The 18,114-nt window shown below is 40.1% G+C and overlaps 1 protein-coding gene across 1 annotated transcript in view; it reads right to left on the bottom strand.

The window, feature by feature from the left end:
- Positions 1-18,114, bottom strand: part of sspo (SCO-spondin) — a 391,512-nt gene that overhangs the window by 357,537 nt on the left and 15,861 nt on the right. Inside the window, 9 exon segments of the mRNA XM_061922415.1 lie at positions 1,201-1,357; positions 3,508-3,633; positions 3,719-3,804; positions 3,883-4,041; positions 4,152-4,254; positions 7,618-7,841; positions 7,937-8,107; positions 11,309-11,391; positions 17,107-17,316. Of these exon segments, the coding sequence (XP_061778399.1) occupies positions 1,201-1,357; positions 3,508-3,633; positions 3,719-3,804; positions 3,883-4,041; positions 4,152-4,254; positions 7,618-7,841; positions 7,937-8,107; positions 11,309-11,391; positions 17,107-17,316 (1,319 nt within the window).

Genomic DNA, 18,114 nt, shown 5'->3' with positions numbered 1-18,114 from the left:
TAAACGGGGTTTGTACTAAATTGGCCCTAGTGTTTGAATGTGACTGTGAATGTTGTCTGTCTATCTGTGTTAGCCCTGCGATGAGGTAGCGACTTGTCCAAGGTGTACACCGCCTTCCGCCCGATTGTAGCTGAGATAGGCACCAGCGCCACCCGCAACCCCAAAGAGAATAAGCGGTAGGAAATGGATGGATGGATGTTGCTGTGTGTTTTAGATCAGTGGTTCTCAAATGGGGGTATGCATACCCCTGGGGGTACTTGAAGGTATGACAAGGGGTACGTGAGATTTTTTTTAAATATTCTAAAAATAGCAACAATTCAAAAATCCTTTATGAATAAATTTATTGAATAATACTTCAACAAAATATGAATGTAAGTTCAAAAACTGTGAAAAGAAAGGCAACAAGGTTAAAGTTAAAGTACCAATGATTGTCACACACACACTAGGTGTGGTGAAATGTGTCCTCTGCATTTGACCCATCCCCTTGTGCACCCCATGGAATGTAAGGGGAGCAGTGAGCAGCAACCGCACCGGGAAAGCAATATTCAGTGTTGACAGCTAGATTTTTTTGTGGACATGTTTCCTGAATGTTGATGTTAAAGATTTCTTTTTTTGTGAAGAAATATTTAGAATCCAGATGGATCTCTATTACAATCTCCAAGGCACTTTAAGTTGATGATAACTTCTATGTGTATAAATCTTTATTTATGATTGTATCACTTAGTTATTTTTCAACAAGATTTTAGTTATTTTTATATCTTTTTTTCCAAATAGTTCAGGAAAGACCAATACAAATGAGCAATATTTTGCACTGTTATACAATTTAATAAATCAGAAACTGATGACGTAGTGCTGTATTTAACATATTTATCTCTCTTTTTCAACAAAAAATGCTTTGCTTTGATTAGGGGGTACTTGAATTAAAAAAATGTTCACAGGGGGTACATCACTGAAAAAACTTTGAGAACCACTGCTTTAGATGTTACGTTTTAGCTGTACATGTGCTGACATTAACCCTGTTATAACACCATTAGTGACTGTAAAAAGTGTATCATTTATACTATATGCTGTAGAGGTGTATCTCTGTCAAATTTCACTCAGAATAGAACAAAACTGTTTTGAAAAACGGTGGATGTTTTATAGTCTTAACACGATACAACATGAATAAATGATCCAAAAAGCTGCAAATATTTACATTACCGCATAACGTGTCTCTCCTCCATAACAGGATAACATGTTGCTGGGCACACTCCCGAGCATAGCTGGCCAGCGTGTCACACACTGCTGCCTTCCGCTCCTTAGGTGGCAGGCTACAGAAAAGGTACAAGCATGTATCGACGTACGCTGCTGGGTGCAACTGAAAAACACACAATGAACACATCACAGCAACTGATAAGTCATAGTCATCATTGTTATACTAAGGCTGCATGAGGTTTGTCAGTAAAAATCGAGAATTGTTGATGTAAAATTGGATGGATTGAAATAATGGACACCCAATGTCTCGTGCGGATGCCTCACGAGTGCCTCCCTAGGGAGGTCCTCATTGCATGTCCCACTGGGAGGAGACCCCGGGGCATGCCAAGGACCACATGGGGGGATTACATCTCCTCTCTGGCCTGGGAACGCTTCAGGATCCCCCAGGAGGTAGTTGCTAATGTTGCTCTGGAGATGGAAGTCTGGGGGGCTCTGCTGGAGCTGTTTTCCCCGCGACCCGATTCCGGATAAACGGTTGGAAATGGATGGATGGATGAATGTCACCACATGGACACGGCTGGAGATACTATACAGAAACCCACTACCAAAAAGTTCTATTTTGGTTTCATCTGACCACATGACATTCTCCCAATCCTCTGCTGTATCATCCATGTATCCATTTTGGTACAAACTCAACTCGTTGTGTTTGGAGGAAGAAGAATACTGAGTTGCATCCCAAGAACACCATACCTACTGTGAAGCATGGGGGTGGAAACATCATGCTTTGGGGCTGTTTTTCTGCTAAGGGGACAGGATGACTGATCCGTGTTAAGGAAAGAATGAATGGGGCCATGTATCGTGAGATTTTGAGCCAAAACCTCCTTCCGTCAGTGAGAGCTTTGAATGGTTGACCAAATACTTATTTTCCACAAGAATTTACAAATAAATTATTTAAAATTCCTACAATGTGAATTCCTGTTTTTTTTTTTTTAACATTCTGTCTCTCACAGTTGAAATGTACCTAAGATGAAAATTACAGACCTCTGTCATCATTTTAAGTGGGAGAACTTGCACAATCGGTGGCTGACTAAATACTTTTTTGCCCCACTGTAACTTAGATATTGGGTTTAACTATGTAAAAGCGCTTTGAGTCACTAGAGAAAATCGCTAATAAATATAATTTATCTTGCCGATTGTATTGTACCATATGTCCCGGCAAGAAATCTGCGTTCAAAAGATCCGGCTTATTAGTGATTCCTAGAGCCCAAAAAAAGTCTGCGGGCTATAGAGCGTTTTCCGTTCGGGCTCCAGTACTCTGGAATGCCCTCCCGGTAACAGTTCGAGATGCTACCTCAGTAGAAACATTTAAGTCTCACCTTAAAACTCATCTGTATACTCTAGCCTTTAAATAGAGCTCCTTTTTAGACCAGTTAATCTGCTGTTTCTTTTTTTTTTTCTCCTATGTCCCCCCCTCCCTTGTGGAGGGGGTCCGGTCCAATGACCATGGATGAAGTACTGGCTGTCCAGAGTCGGGACCCAGGATGGATCGCTCGTCGGGACCCAGGATGGACCGCTCGCCTGTGTATCGGTTGGGGACATCTCTACGCTGCTGATCCGCCTCAGCTTGGGAGGATTTCTTGTGGACTGGACTCTCGCTGCTGTCTTGGATCCGCTTTGAACTGAACTCTCGCGGCTGTGTTGGAGCCACTATGGATTGAACTTTCACAGTATCATGTTAGACCCGCTCGACATCCATTGCTTTCGGTCCCCTAGAGGAGGGGGGGAGTTGCCCAAATGTGAGGTCCTCTCCAAAGTTTCTCATAGTCAGCATTGTCACTGGCGTCCCACCGGATGTGAATTCTCCCTGCCCACTGGGTGTGAGTTTTCCTTGCCCTTTTGTGGGTTCTTCTGAGGATGTCGTAGTCGTAATGATTTGTGCAGTCCTTTGAGACATTTGTGATTAGGGGCTATATAAATAAACATTGATTGATTGATTGATTGATAATTAACTTTACTATCTTTAATTATAATCATGATTTCTGATTATTTTAGGCCAGCAGAGAAGGCCCACCACTGCTTAAAATAGTGATAACAAATACATTAAATTACAAGTTGATTCGATGAAATTGAAACATTGCAATTTTTGCTGCAACTTTCTGAAAAAAAATCTGGAGTTTTTAGGCCACGGCAATCACTGGAGGGACTGATTTAGAGAAGCAGAATACATCTCGCTAAGTAAAAATGTAATTTGAAAAAGAAAGTGTTAAAAACACAGGTAGTACTAATAAGTGTGTGTAACAAGTGTACACTTACACGGGTGTGGCATTGGGTAAAGGGTATTTCTAGTAGCTGATGACACATAGACTGAGCTTCTCTGCGTAGGGACATGTCTCCCGAGATGTCACAACTGTGTCCCAACTCAGCAGCATCACTACAGCCCTAACAAACACATGGAGAATCATTGGAAAAACCCAAACATACTACAGCAATACTACATAAATTTATAAAATGTATACTGTAGTACTTCATTCTGCTGGTCAGGAACTTTCCATGAGTTTCCGAAGCTAGCAGCGTACTGAGATACAGTGCCATGTATGGTGGTGAAATCATCTGTGGTATAAAAAATAAACTGTTAACACTACAAATAAAACACTTTCTATATTCATAAACAGGTTGTCCTTCCATCACCGTTTGGGTTGTTGTTGTAGCTTCCACACAGCCCCCTAGTGGCTGCCAGGTGTTCAGCAGTGACGGTCAAATGGATGGTGTTGACCATATCGAACTTCACCCTCACCCCTAGGCCACTCTCCACAAAGACAAAATCTCCCAGCCAATGAACGCTCACTCCTGCAGGAAGAAACAAGCGTTGCTTTTGGAAAATAGCGCATCGGAAATGATATCATCATCACGCACACAAAAATGCTGTTAGAAGTGGCGAAGAGTGAAAGCTTGTATACCGTTTTGAAAAAGGGGTTCTCCATTGGGGACATGAAGGTTGTTCAGGGTTAAATTCCTCTGCTGAATTGTAACCAAATCAAGGCCCATCATCATTCTCAAAGCCTGAAAAGGAAGCCAAATACACATTTTAGGTAGGAAAAGCGCTAACTACTGACTACACAGTGCTGTTTCTTTGTAGCGGTACCTCAACTTTCTTACATCCCACTTTTCTAATGATTCGGTGTTCGCCAAAATATTGTTCCGATTCTTAATTGCTGTCTGGGTTATAGTAAGGCTGAACATTGCACGTAACAAACTGGTCTGTTTACATGCATTCCATTGAATCAAGTGTCCAAACTAAGAATCCTCCATTTGGTGAGTCAGTCTCTATACCAGGGGTCCCGAAACTTTTTGACTCGGGGCTGCATTGGGTTGAAATTATTTGGCAGGGGGCTGTGTGTGTATATATGTATGTGTATATATATATATATATATATATATATACATATATATATATATATATATATATATATATATATATATATACACACACAAACATACACACATACACATATATGTATACATATATATATATTTATATACATAGATATATATGTGTATGTATATATATATATACATACATACAAATATACATACATATATATATACATACATATACATATATATATATACATACACGTATACATATACATATGTATACATACACATATACATATATATATATACATACATACACATATACATATACGTATATATATATATAGATATATATATATACATATATATAGATATAGATATATATTTATATATATATATATATATATATATATATATGTATATATATATATATATATATGTATATATATACTGTATATATATCCATCAATCCATCTTCTTTCGCTTATTACTTTCAGGGTTGCGGTTGAAATCAAATTGTTAAAGTGTCAGGTAAATTTTGTAATTGGTGAGTCTCAGTTGTCTCCAGCAACACTCTAGTACAACCAGGTAGTTTTTTTTAAAGTTTTTTTATTTAGCCTTTATTTAACCAAGTAAAATTCCCATTGAGATCAAGGATCTATTTTCCAAGAGTAAGGTTAGATTCCTCCATATTAACTTATGTATGTCATCTATACACAGGGTCTCTGCAGGTTTCAACATGTCAAATTTAAAGGGGAACATTATCACCAGACCTATGTAAGCGTCAATATATACCTTGATGGTGCAGAAAAAAGACCATATATTTTTTTAACCGATTTCCGAACTCTAAATGGGTGAATTTTGGCGAATTAAACGCCTTTCTGTTTATCGCGCTGGAGGCGATGACGTCAGAATGCGACCTCGCCGAGGTAATACAGCCGCCATTTTCATTTTCAACACATTACAAACACCGGGTCTCAGCTCTGTTATTTTCCTTTTTTTTGACTATTTTTTTGGAACCTTGGAGACATCATGCCTCGAGGGTGTGTTGTCGGAGGGTGTAACAACACTAACAGGGAGGGATTGAAGTTGCACCACTGGCCCGAAGATGCGAAAGTGTCTGCCGCCAGACCCCCATTGAATGTGCTGGAGTGTCTCCGCATTTTACCGGCGATGCTAATTAGGCAGACATGCCACAGAGATGTATGGATAACCTGCAAATGCATTTGCAACGATAGTCAACGAAATCACAAAGGTGAGTTTTGTTGATGTTTACTGCCAGCTAATCGATGCTAACATGCTATGATAATCGATGCTAACATGCTATTTATCGGCGGTGCTAAAGCAGACATGGTACAGAGATATATGGATAACCTGTAGATGCATTTGCAACTATATTACGTTTCCTTCCACCCACATTTAATGCGAAAAAACACTTACCAATCGACGGATTTAAGTTGCTCCAGTGTCAAAAGATGCGAAAGTCGTGATCGTTTGGTCCGCACATTTTACCGGCGATGCTAACGCAGCTATTCGGCCATGCTATGGCTATGAATAGCGTCAATAGCTATTCGCTCAATAGCTTCAGTTTTTTCTTCAATACTTTCATACTCCAACCATATGTTTCAACACATGCGTAATCTGTTGAATCCCTTAAATCGCTGAAATCCGAGTTTGAATCCGAGCTAATATCTTGCTGTGGTATTCCCATTGTTTGTTTACATTGGCAGCACTGTGTGACGTCACAGGGAAATGGCCAGTGTCTTCGCAGAGAGCGAAAATAAGGCACTTTAAAGCTTTATTTAGGGATATTCCGAGACCGGTAACATTTTGAAAAAAAAAAAAAAAAAATACAACAAGCCACTGGGAACTGATTTTTATTGTTTTTAACCCTTTTGAAATTGTGATAATGTTCCCCTATATGACTTTTTTTAGACTTCTTAAAGACCCCGCGGATACCCTGTACACAGCAATTTTCAGCTTCTCCCACCTGGACGGAGTTTTTTAGTCCCAAGAGACAAAACCAAACGGTACAGATGTAGTTTTGTCCCAGCTGCCATCACAGAACTAAATAAACTGTAGTACCTATTTTTGCCTATATTTATTTTAATGCCATTTATTCTTGTATTTATTTTTTTAATTTGTATTATTTCATTATTATTGTATTATGGTGTTTTATTTTGGCTTGTCCCAAATTTTATCTCATTGGGATTTTATATGTGTTATATTTTTTATGGGGAACTTGGAGTACATGTACTCTTTTGTGATCTTGGCAATGTTTGTGACACTTGTTATGTGGTAGGTCTTGGTATTGCATCTCTAAGATGTTCCTTTCTTTGTATGTTTAAATGATGTCCTGATCTTGCTGGCTGCAAAACATGTTTTCCTTCGAGTACTAATTAAGTGACCAAACCTAACAAGCACAAACTCACTACCAAGCTTGGATGTATGGGTTTCCTATTGTGAAACACTCTGAGACAATTGTGAAAAAGTGTTATATTGATATTATTTTTATTTTTGACAATACAAATATATTGACATGAGTATGAAGGATCCGATTTGATTTGTGTGTAACTGTACCTTTCAAACGTGCAAAATATACTTTCTAGATGCAAAAACTGCAACTGCAAACACTGTCAGGTTTGATAAATCATAATGCGAGCGCTAAATGATTTTATTTGCGACTCCTCCTCCAGGCATTGTGTGTTCTAATAATCAGCATATATTCTGCATATATTGAGAAGACTAAATGGATTGTGTGAACCATTTTGATAATTTAACACAGTCCTCTGTGAATTAGTTAAACAGTAATTGTACGTGCAATCAAATTAGCATGTGTTGTAATTCACACAAAACTGCTAGCAGATCAAAACCTAAATATTTTGTCTTAATGTTTTTGGGTGTCTGGAACTTTTGATTGGATTTACATGATTTGGTACAGTGATTTGGTACTTTTTTAAATGGATTACAAACGAAAAGAAAGGAACTGCTGTATGTGCAAGTATTCTGAAATAAAGGCATCACTGGTGCAGGGACTTCATGACATACCTTAGTGCAGTCTCCTGGACTCGCACAGACTGCACTGATGTAGACCATCCAGGTGCCATCAGTCGATGAGGCCAGCAGGTAGGTGCAGGTACCCTGGAAGTGGAAGTGCTTCTTGTCAAAAGTGCGATAGTGGGATCCACCCCAGGACATGCAGGTAGCTGAGCCTTGAGGTGCTCTGACGCTACCTAGAAGTCCACCACGCACAAGTGGGGAAAACTGGGCGTCTGGAGACGTGTGAAGGAATACAACTAAAGTTACACACTGAACTAGACACAATAAACCATTTTGGAGTGTGCATGTGAAGTGGTCATATTTAGACCTGGAAGGAGAGTGTAAGTGCAGGACAAGCAAGTCTGGTCAGAAGCATTTCTCCAACTGAGTCCCCATTGGCTGCTGCAACACTGCTCCATCGCCATCAGCGAGGAGTTGTGGACGCCAGGGAACTCCACGCAGCTCCAAGTAGAGTAACACTGGCCACGCACTCCCACACCTACATTACATTGGATTGGATTAGATCAGAATAAATTACAGTAGATTAAACAAATGTGTGCTGCAGAAAATGTTAAATTGAAACACAGTTACTGTAGAGCAGGGGTGTTAAACTCATTTCAGCTCAGGGGTCTCAAGGGGGGAAACATGTGCAAACGCGGGCCGGACTATTAAAATCATGGCAATGAAACTAAGAAATATAAAGACAACATGAGATTGTTTTCTTTGTCTTACTTTGGGCAAAAATAGAACAAACACATTCTGAAACAAACACAATAAAAATATAAGATAAAATACCAGCAGCAGTAAAGTTTAAATCCATGAAGGAAAGAAGAAAGTGAATGAATGTTTTTAACTGAATAAATTTATATAGGCATAAAAAATGGTTTTCTTTTGTGTTTTTTTTTTCAATAATTAAGTAATGTTCATGACAACCTTTTTCCAAAACAATACAGAATGACCTTGAACTACCTTCCCTCTGTTGCTAGATATCTCGAGATATATGTTGTAATATGTATATGTGCTTTGCTATGGAGGTTTTTTCCCACTCCAGACCGGGCCCCCTTAGGAGCCTAGTCTAGATTGTATTTTTTTACTCATCCTTCCCCAGCGTTGACCTTTTTCCCATCTTTTACGGGGCGCCTTATGGCGACCCATCAGCGTTCTTGTTCTGTAACCCCGTAAATGTTTGTTTGTCTAATCTTGAACAGGTTTGTGCTGAAAACAAAGTTTCGTTGTACTTGCGCAATGACAATAAAGACCTATCCTATCCTATCCTAGAATGTGAGATATAACATACATTTATCATTTGTCTTCAAAACGGTTACAAAAGAGTGGGACCCCAAAAACTTACTGTGGGGCCACATTTTATGACTTGATGGGGTCCCTGGGACCCCGTTTTGAAAATTCCTAGCGCCAACACTGATGGAGTATTGGTGTGTGTAAAACAGCAGCAGGCGGCTGTGATCTGCGGTCAGGTTCTAATACTAATCAAATATCATCCCGAGGGCCATAGATAATTCATTCGCAGGCCTTGATTTTGACACCTCTATGTTATGTAGACTTAAAACTCTGAAGCGTTTTTTTTTTTTATTGATGAAATTTTTACTGGGGCACAGCAGATCAACAGTGGGGCACGTGCCCCAGTGAAATATGTCTGGCGACTCCCCTGGATAGGATATATAACTTTGAGAGGAGACGGATTTCGAAGAGATATTATTTTTAAAGAGAAGCTCAAAAGATGGATTCGTTATATTATTTTTTTTAGAAGTCAGCTAACAACTAGGCAGGCTACAAATAATAACATGAATAATGATAAAACAGTTGCATCCATTTAGGTTCTACTATCTTAGTTCTTGTCCTCCATGAGAAAGTCCATATGAAGCTGTGTTCATGTAAAAGTAGCGTGCCGTGGAAGTAGTGTTGTCAAAAATGTTTCACAACTGAAAAGGTGCTCATTTTTCATTGAGGAAAAGTCGTTCAAAGGACTCGACTCATTCACAAACGTAACATCTCTGATTCACAATGGGGAAGTAATTTACATAGCGCCATTCCTGGGTGAATCTTGGGTGTTAGAAGAGGGGGGGTTAATCATTTTGCAATGTAGTGAACATGATGGAAAGCGGCACTCTCCACAGCAACTGACGCCGTGGTCTTAGTTGGAATTTCCAAAAAACTAATTTTAAGACATTCAACGCTCTTTTGCCATTTGGAGGCTAAAGTGGATAGTGCACCACCAAATCTTCAAGTGTCAGTTAAATTCCATTTGTACTATCTATACTGTGCTGGACCGGACCCTTTTCAAAACTATGAAGGACAGCCAGTAAGCAGAGTTTTGCCCTCTTACTGAAGTATCACAAAAAAAAACAAAAAAACAGAACAAGACGCATTAATGCTGACGTTCATCTACGCATGCTCCAATAAGGACTGACATTCTGTTAGAGGACTTAACAACCACAGACAGTTCTGTAGGTTTAACTTCAGTCCACAAATAACTAAGTACAACCCTGGTCCAGGGCATAACTATGATCTTTTAGGACCATCTTTTAGTGAGCATCCTGGATGATGCCAGTCACCCTCTGCATAGCGTTATCAGTAGCCAGAGGAGCCTGTTCAGCGCTAGACTCCTTCATCCCAAGTGCAGGACTAATAGACTAAAAAACTCCTTTGTCCCACACGCCATTAGATTGTACAACTCCTCTCTGGGGCGGGGGGCGGTGGGTACAAGGATGACAGGGGATGCAAAACAATAACAGTGCAATACGTTTTCATAACATGGTCACTACTGCCTACTTTCTCTTGTTATATTTTTATTTTACAGTTATATTTTATTCCCATTGTTGCTTTTTATTTTTTATTCTTATTGTAATACTTCTCTATTTTGTTTCCTTTTAAACCCCCATTATTTACTTTTTACTTTTTTTAAATTGATCTCAACTCTGTACACTGCTGCTGGAATTTTTATTTTCCTGAAGTAACTCTCCTGAAGGAATCAATAAAGTACTATCTATCTAACTATCTATCTATCTATCTATCTATCTATCTATCTATCTATCTATCTATCTATCTATGACCACTAGAAGCCTACTATCACAAAAGTACCACAGTTCCAGGACATGCACCAGACAATATAAACACAATGCCATATTGGCAGGAAAAATCGTAAGTTAATAGGTATGTCCGTGTGTTTCTAACTGGTTCAAACTATGGTAAACAGGCGTTGTTGAAACCAGGATGTCAGAACAAACGATGAGAAGGGAAAACATTTTCCCGTATTCCTAAAGATCCGAGACTGCTATTTTGCAGGAATATCAAGCAAAACACAGAAGTTAAAACTACTTGTTGTTCACTCAGCCACCAGTATTTCATTAGATTAGATTAGATTAGATTAGATTAGATTAGATTAGAGAGTACTTTATTTATTCCTTCACGAAAATTAAAATTTTCAGCACAATCCCATTCAAGATCAGACAAACATTACAGGGAGACAGAACAGGATTGCTGCCGGGTCTGCCGGCTTCCAGCGCCCCTTACAAAAAAGGTGAGATACAGGTTAACAAGTGGGGGGGGAAATGGGAGAAAAAATAGAAGATTAGAATAAAATAAAAAAAATCGGTCTAAGCCTGGGCCAAGTTGTAATATTACACCGAAATGTCCATGAAATACCGTCGATAGAAATATTTCAGATAAACAGTGGTCTTACCATCCAAGCAGCGTGGTCCAGTCCAGCCTTCACAGCAAGTTCTTATTGTCTTGTTCAACATTCCACTTTCCGTCACTGGAGGTCTGAGGTGGATACAAAAATATATGGTGCTGGAGATGAATTGTGTTCATCATTTCTTCTTGATAAACAGGTTTATATTATTGTGTGCAGATAAGCATTGTTTATTTATAATACTGCTTCATATAAATGGGTTGAATTGCGGGATTTTCTCAAGAATTTTTTAGTTCAGATTAAGAGAAGAGATCTATTCGATGAGTTTATCGAGTATGTCTGGGGCCTTGCCAATCCAGAGGCAAGGCCATGGATGTTCACGCAATGCTGCAGAGTCTTGTCAACCAAGACAGCCCCACAGCATCCAGAGCCCTAAGGAGCTCTGGACGGTTTTTCATACAACTGCGGGGCCCTGACACCAAGGAGTTTTTTTAACTACCTCGCCAACCTCAGAGGGCTCACCACAGATTCCCCAGACGCTGCTTCCTCAGATGAAGACGTGTAGGTGGGATTGAGGAGGTCTTCGAAGTATTCCCTCCACTGATCCACAACGTCCTGAGTCGAGATCAGCAGCACACCATCCCCACCATATACACGGTGTTGACAGTGCACTGCTTCCTCCACCGGAGGTGGCAAGTGGTGGTCCAGAATCGCATCAAAGACGTCCGGAAGTCGTTTTCTATGGCTTCGCCGAACACCTCCCATTCCGAGTTTTTGCCTTTTGCGACCGCTAAAGCCGTATGCCGCTTGGCCTGTCTGTAGCTGTCCGCTTCCTCCGGGGTCCCATGAGCCAAAATGAAGATGATGTTCGCTGTGGACAATCTGTGACGAGCACAAAAGTCCAATAACAAAGCACCACTCAGGTTCAGATCGGCCCTTCTTCCCAATCACTTCTCTCCAGGTTTCACTGTCGTTACCAATGTGAGCGTTGAAGTCACCTAGCAGAACAAGGGAATAACCTCAGGGAGCACTCTCCAGTACTCCCTTGGGGGAATCTAAATGGGAGGGTACTCTGAGCTCCTGTTTGGTGCACAAACACAAACAAAAGTCAGGACCCGTCCCCCCACCCGTAAGCGAAGGAAAGCTTCCCTCTCGTCTACTTAAACTCTAACGTACAGGCTCTGAGCCCAGGGGCAACAAGAATTGCCACCCCAGCCCGTCACCTTTCAGTGCTTGCAAGGGAGTGGAAGAAAGTCCAGCCCCTCTCGAGAGGACTGGTTCCAGAGCCCTTACTGTGCGTCGAAGTGAGTCCGACTATATCTAACCGGACATTTTCCATCTCAGGCACAAGCTCAAGCTCTTACCGCCATGCAAGGTGATGTTCCACATCCCAAGAGTTAGCTTCTGTAGCCGAGGATCGGGCTGCCAAGAACCCTGCATTCGGCTGCCGCCCAGCTCATAATGCACCCAACCTCTATACCCCATCCAATGAGTGGTGAGTCCATTGGAGGGGGGACCCACTTTACCTTTTCAGCCTGTTCCATGGGGCCACCATCGAGCCCCACTTTTGGGCCTGGCTCCAAATGGGGGCCCCAGTGACCCACGTCCCGGTGAGGGAAAACTGCGTCCCTTAATCTGACTTTCCAAAGAGGTCTTCAAGCTGATCTTTGTCTGGTCCCTCACCTAGGACCTATTTGTCTTGGGAGACCCTACCAGGGGACATAGAAGCCCCCGGACAACATAGCTCCTAGGACCATTGGGACACGCAAACTCTTCTACCACGATAAGATAACAATTATATTAATTCACAAAAAAAAGAAAATTGAGAAAATGTTATTAAATTTGAAAAAATGTTATTAAAATTAACACATCTCAAAAGTGCAATTGGAAATAGTATAAACTGTTTGAATCCCACTTCTTTTCCATAGTTAAATTTGAACTAATAAGATTTGGTTTCCCCTTAACCACATTTGATCACAGTTATCTGGATTTACCTAACTCGATTTGCTCAGATGAAAGTTATTACAACAACTTAATATATCATAAAGTACATCCATACTTACATTCAATACAAGCCTACAACACACTACATACCAGATTTGTAGAATTTCTTAAAATCAACGTTTTAAGAGTGTTTTAGCTCATCACTGAGGCTGTTGTATATTTTCACCCCACAGACTGAGACATAAAAACGCTTCCTTGTGGTAAGTGGTCAAGCATGTTCTTTTGATCAATAAACTTTTAATATTTGCAGGCAATCGATAACTTGTTGCTTTAAAAATGATAAGCTCTGTCAAATAGTCTACCAAATCAGGAAATATCAACAGTTTTTACCTTAAAAATAAGCTCTTTGTGTGCTCTCTGGACCCCACACTATGAATGAGTCTAACGGCCTCAGTATGTTGGTTATATAATTATTTCCCCAAACGTCTGCACAGTAACTTCAGTAAGGATAAATGAGTGAATAGTGTAGTTTTCCATCTAGCTCTAGTCATGCTTTTGCATGACTAGAGCTAAAGTTAAATTATTTAATATGTGCTTTCCAATTTAATTGTTTATCAGTTATTACTTGGAGGAATTTAACGTGCTCAACTTGCTCAATGCAAATCTCTTCAGTCATGATTTTCTTGTGTGTGTATTTATCTTCTTATTTCCAAATACAATCAAATTTGTTTTACCTAAATTTAGAAACAATGTGTTCCTTTTAAACCATGATTGCATTTTTTTTTTCATTTCTAAAGGTATTGTATCAATAAGTCTATTCAAGTTACTATCAGAAAAAATATATTGTTGTATCTTCTGCAAATAAGTTTGAGATAAAGTTGTATTTGCTTGAGAAGAGATAAAGCTTTATTTGCTTCTGATAAAGCAAATAAAGCTGACATGTTATGATTAGTTGTCCAATGTTTTTTTTAATTTGATGGATACTCTTATTGCAAATTTGTTTTGGTCTGAAGAATTGATCATTTCCTCAATTGTGTCAATTAATGCTAGTGAAGTTGATTTTTTTTTAGCTCGAAATCCATACTGACATTCAGAAAGTAATTTGTGATTCTTTATGAAGTTTTCCCAAATATATTTTTGAAAATTGGGGCATTATTGAATAAATAATTAGTGAATAAATGTGTGTTGCCAGTTGTATATAAAGAAAGGAATGGCTTTTTGCCATTTTCATTTTTGTGGGGAATGTACAAGTTTGGAATGACACATTGAATATGTAAGTTAGTGATATAGAAATTTCATATTTACAGTATAGTACTTAAAAACATATCATGTCTTCTCAAAGCATCTTCCTGTTGAAAAATGTTGAGTGGATTAAATGGAGAGACAGCACCCTCTGCTGGATTTATAGATGCTGCACTTTTTTCATGCTGATAGTGCCAGCAAACCACTTTCTACTGAGGTTACCGTAAAATAATGTATCACAAAAACATATCTAATACATATAATCTGGGAATATGCAGAGGAACAAATACCAAGCCATGGATAGGCAGTTATCTACTGTACTTCCATCAGCACACGTACAGTTAGTTGCTATAATGTGTACATTGTTATGATGGGGCATGGGTGTTTGTGGTCTGGACCCAAGGATGCAGAGATAGCAGGCAAAGTACAGGTAAAATGTAAAGGTGAATAGAATATCGTGCTATAGTCCATTAAATACAGCTTCAAATGTGAAACTAATATGTGATATAGATAAATTACATGCAAAGTGAGATATGTCAAGCCTGTATTTGTTATAATGTTGATGATCATGGCAGACAATTTTTGAAAACCTAAAATTTCAACTTTCATAAACCGTAAGCAATAAACATCAAAAATATGTTTAAAAAAAAAAAGGTCTGAAATATTTTGAGTTGCATGTTATGAGCCTAGGTCATATATTAATTCCACCTTGTATATCCATCCATTCATCCATCCATCTTCTTTCGCTTATCCGAGGTCGGGTCGCGGGGGCAGCAGCCTAAGCAGGGAAGCCCAGACTTCCCTCTCCCCAGCCACTTTGTCCAGCTCTTCCCGGGGGATCCCGAGGCGTTCCCAGGCCAGCCGGGAGACATAGTCTTCCCAACGTGTCCTGGGTATTCCCCTGGGCCTCCTACCGGTCGGGACGTGCCCAAAACACCTCCCAAGGGAGGCGTTTGGGTGGCATCCTGACCAGATGCCTGAAACACCTCATCTGGCTTTTCTCGGTGTGGAGGAGCAGCAGCTTTACTTTGAGCTCCTCTCGGATGACAGAGCTTCTCACCCTATCTCTCAGGGAGAGACCCGCCACCCGGCGGAGGAAACTCGTTTCGGCTGCTTGTACCCGTGATCTTATCCTTTCGGTCATAACCCAAAGCTCATTACCATAGGCGAGGATGGGAATTGAGATCAACCAGAAGATTGAGAGCTTTGCCTTCCGGCTCAGTTCCTTCTTCACCCCAATGGATCGATACAGCGCATGCATTACTGAAGACGCCTCACTGATCCGCCTGTCGACCTCAGGATCCACTTTTCCCTCACTCGTGAACAAGACTCCTAGGTACTTGAACTCCTCCACTTGGGGCAGGGTCTCCTCCCCAACCCTGAGATGGCATTCAGTCGTTTTCCGCCTTGTATACTGTATATACAGTGAGGCAAAAAAGTATTCAGTCAGCCACCGATTGTGCAAGTTCTCCCACTTAAAATGATGACAGAGGTCTGTAATTTTCATCATAGGTACACTTCAACTGTGAAAGACAGAATGTGAAAAAAAATCCAGGAATTCACATTGTAGGAATTTTAAAGAATTTATTTGTAAATTATGGTGGAAAATAAGTATTTGGTCAACCATTCTAAGCTCTCACTGATAGAAGGAGGTTTTGGCTCAAAATCTCAGGATACATGGCCCCATTCATTCTTTCCTTAACACAGATCAATCGTCCTGTCCCCTTAGCAGAAAAACAGCCCCAAAGCATGATGTTTCCACCTCCATGCTTCACAGTAGGTGTGGCGTTCTTGGGATACAACTCAGTATTCTTCTTCCTCCAAACACGACAAGTTGAGTTTATACCAAAATGGATACATGGATGATACAGCAGAGGATTGGGAGAATGTCATGTGGTCAGATGAAACCAAAATAGAACTTTTTGGTATAAACTCAACTTGTCGTGTTTGGAGGAAGAAGAATACTGAGTTGTATCCCAAGAACAACACACCTACTGTGAAGCATGGGGGTGGAAACATCATGCTTTGGGGCTGTTATTCTGCTAAGGGGACAGGACGATTGATCCGTGTTAAGGAAAGAATGAATGGGGCCATGCATCGTGAGATTTTGAGCCAAAACCTCCTTCCATCAATGAGAGCTTTGAATGGTTGACCAAATACTTATTTTCCACCATAATTTACAAATAAATTCTTTAAAATTCCTACAATGTGAATTCCTGGATTTTTTTTCACATTCTGTCTCTCACAGTTGAAGTGTACCTATGATGAAAATTACAGACCTCTGTCATCATTGTAAGTGGGAGAACTTGCACAATCGGTGGCTGACTAAATACTTTTTTGCCCAACTGTAATTGCTGGAATATACACACCTTTGCCATATATTCAGATGTTTATAGTCATCTGTAGTCATTACCTAAAAAAAAAGAAATACTGCAGGAAGCATTGGAAAGCTTTGCAGAAAACAAAGCAATGTTCCAGCCCAGTTCATAAAAAGCATCTCGATTGGCAACCAGGGCAGGTGTGTCCTGATTGCAACATCTGGTACTGAGTGTACTGTGTTTAGCTGTACTTCTATTGTACTCTACAGACTTGTGTTTAAGAATTATTTCCACTATATCTAATGGAAATATAACCACAAGTTAAAAAACACGGCGACTTACTTATACAGCAAGCAGGATGCTGTGGGACCCAGACGTTTGTAGTAGAGTGCGATGCCGTCATCTCCGCCATGTTTGTCCCGCATAGAGTCCACGTCCAGTCTCCAGCCTTGGGTGTTGTACTGGTACACCTCAGAGCAGCTCACCTCCACCTGCAGACGTGGGCTCAGCACACGTTCTACCTTCTGCTCCACCGTGTGTTCACACCAGTGTCTGTAGCGAGAAAAGTCATCAAATTCATATTTGTGTAACACAATCATTCTTGAACTCAGTGTGTGTGTGTGTGTGTGTGTGTGTGTGTGTGTGTGTGTGTGTGTGTGTGTGTGTGTGTGTGTGTGTGTGTGTGTAAAAATATAATTATTTGAATTAAATTGCATTTAATTTTTCAGTATCAAATGGTTCAAGTCAGTCAAAAAATGTTTACAATTTAAATAGGGATTTCATTTTTTATTTTTTTTCAGGAAAATTGATGTACTTTATTTATTTGTTTATCGTTTTTATTTTTATTTCTTATTTTTGTCCTGTCCAGCTTTTCAGGCAAATCATATAGTTCAGGGGTCGGGAACCTTTTTGGCTGAGAGAGCCAAAAAGCCAAATATTTTAAAATGTCTTTCTGTGAGAACCAGATAATATTTTTTTTAACACTGAACACAACTAAACACGTACATTTTAAGTAAGACCAACATTTCTAGAGTACAATAGGTATTTTATTCTTTGTAATAACATTGTTATTCTGAAACTAACTGTGGAGGGGGCGTGGCCAGCGGGCCTGCAGCAAACTGGGGTGTGCCAGGACCGGCCTCGAAATCAGCGAGAGCTGCATAGAAGGCTCACCTGAGCGTTGTTATCTAATCACCTGTCGCTCTGCTATAAGCAGCAGCCAGGAGGAGAGACGGGGTTGGGGCTGGGGCTGGAGCCAGAGTGCGAGCGAGAACGAAAGAGAAAAATACAATAGCTGGAAAGCAACTGAGAGACTTATTGAAAAATAAAACAATAGTGTAACCCTGAAAC

This window comes from Nerophis ophidion, linkage group LG15 (genome assembly GCF_033978795.1).
Source record: "Nerophis ophidion isolate RoL-2023_Sa linkage group LG15, RoL_Noph_v1.0, whole genome shotgun sequence".
Lineage (NCBI taxonomy): Eukaryota > Metazoa > Chordata > Actinopteri > Syngnathiformes > Syngnathidae > Nerophis > Nerophis ophidion.
Note: the sequence above shows the minus strand (reverse complement) of the source record. Positions and strands in the feature narration are given on the sequence as shown.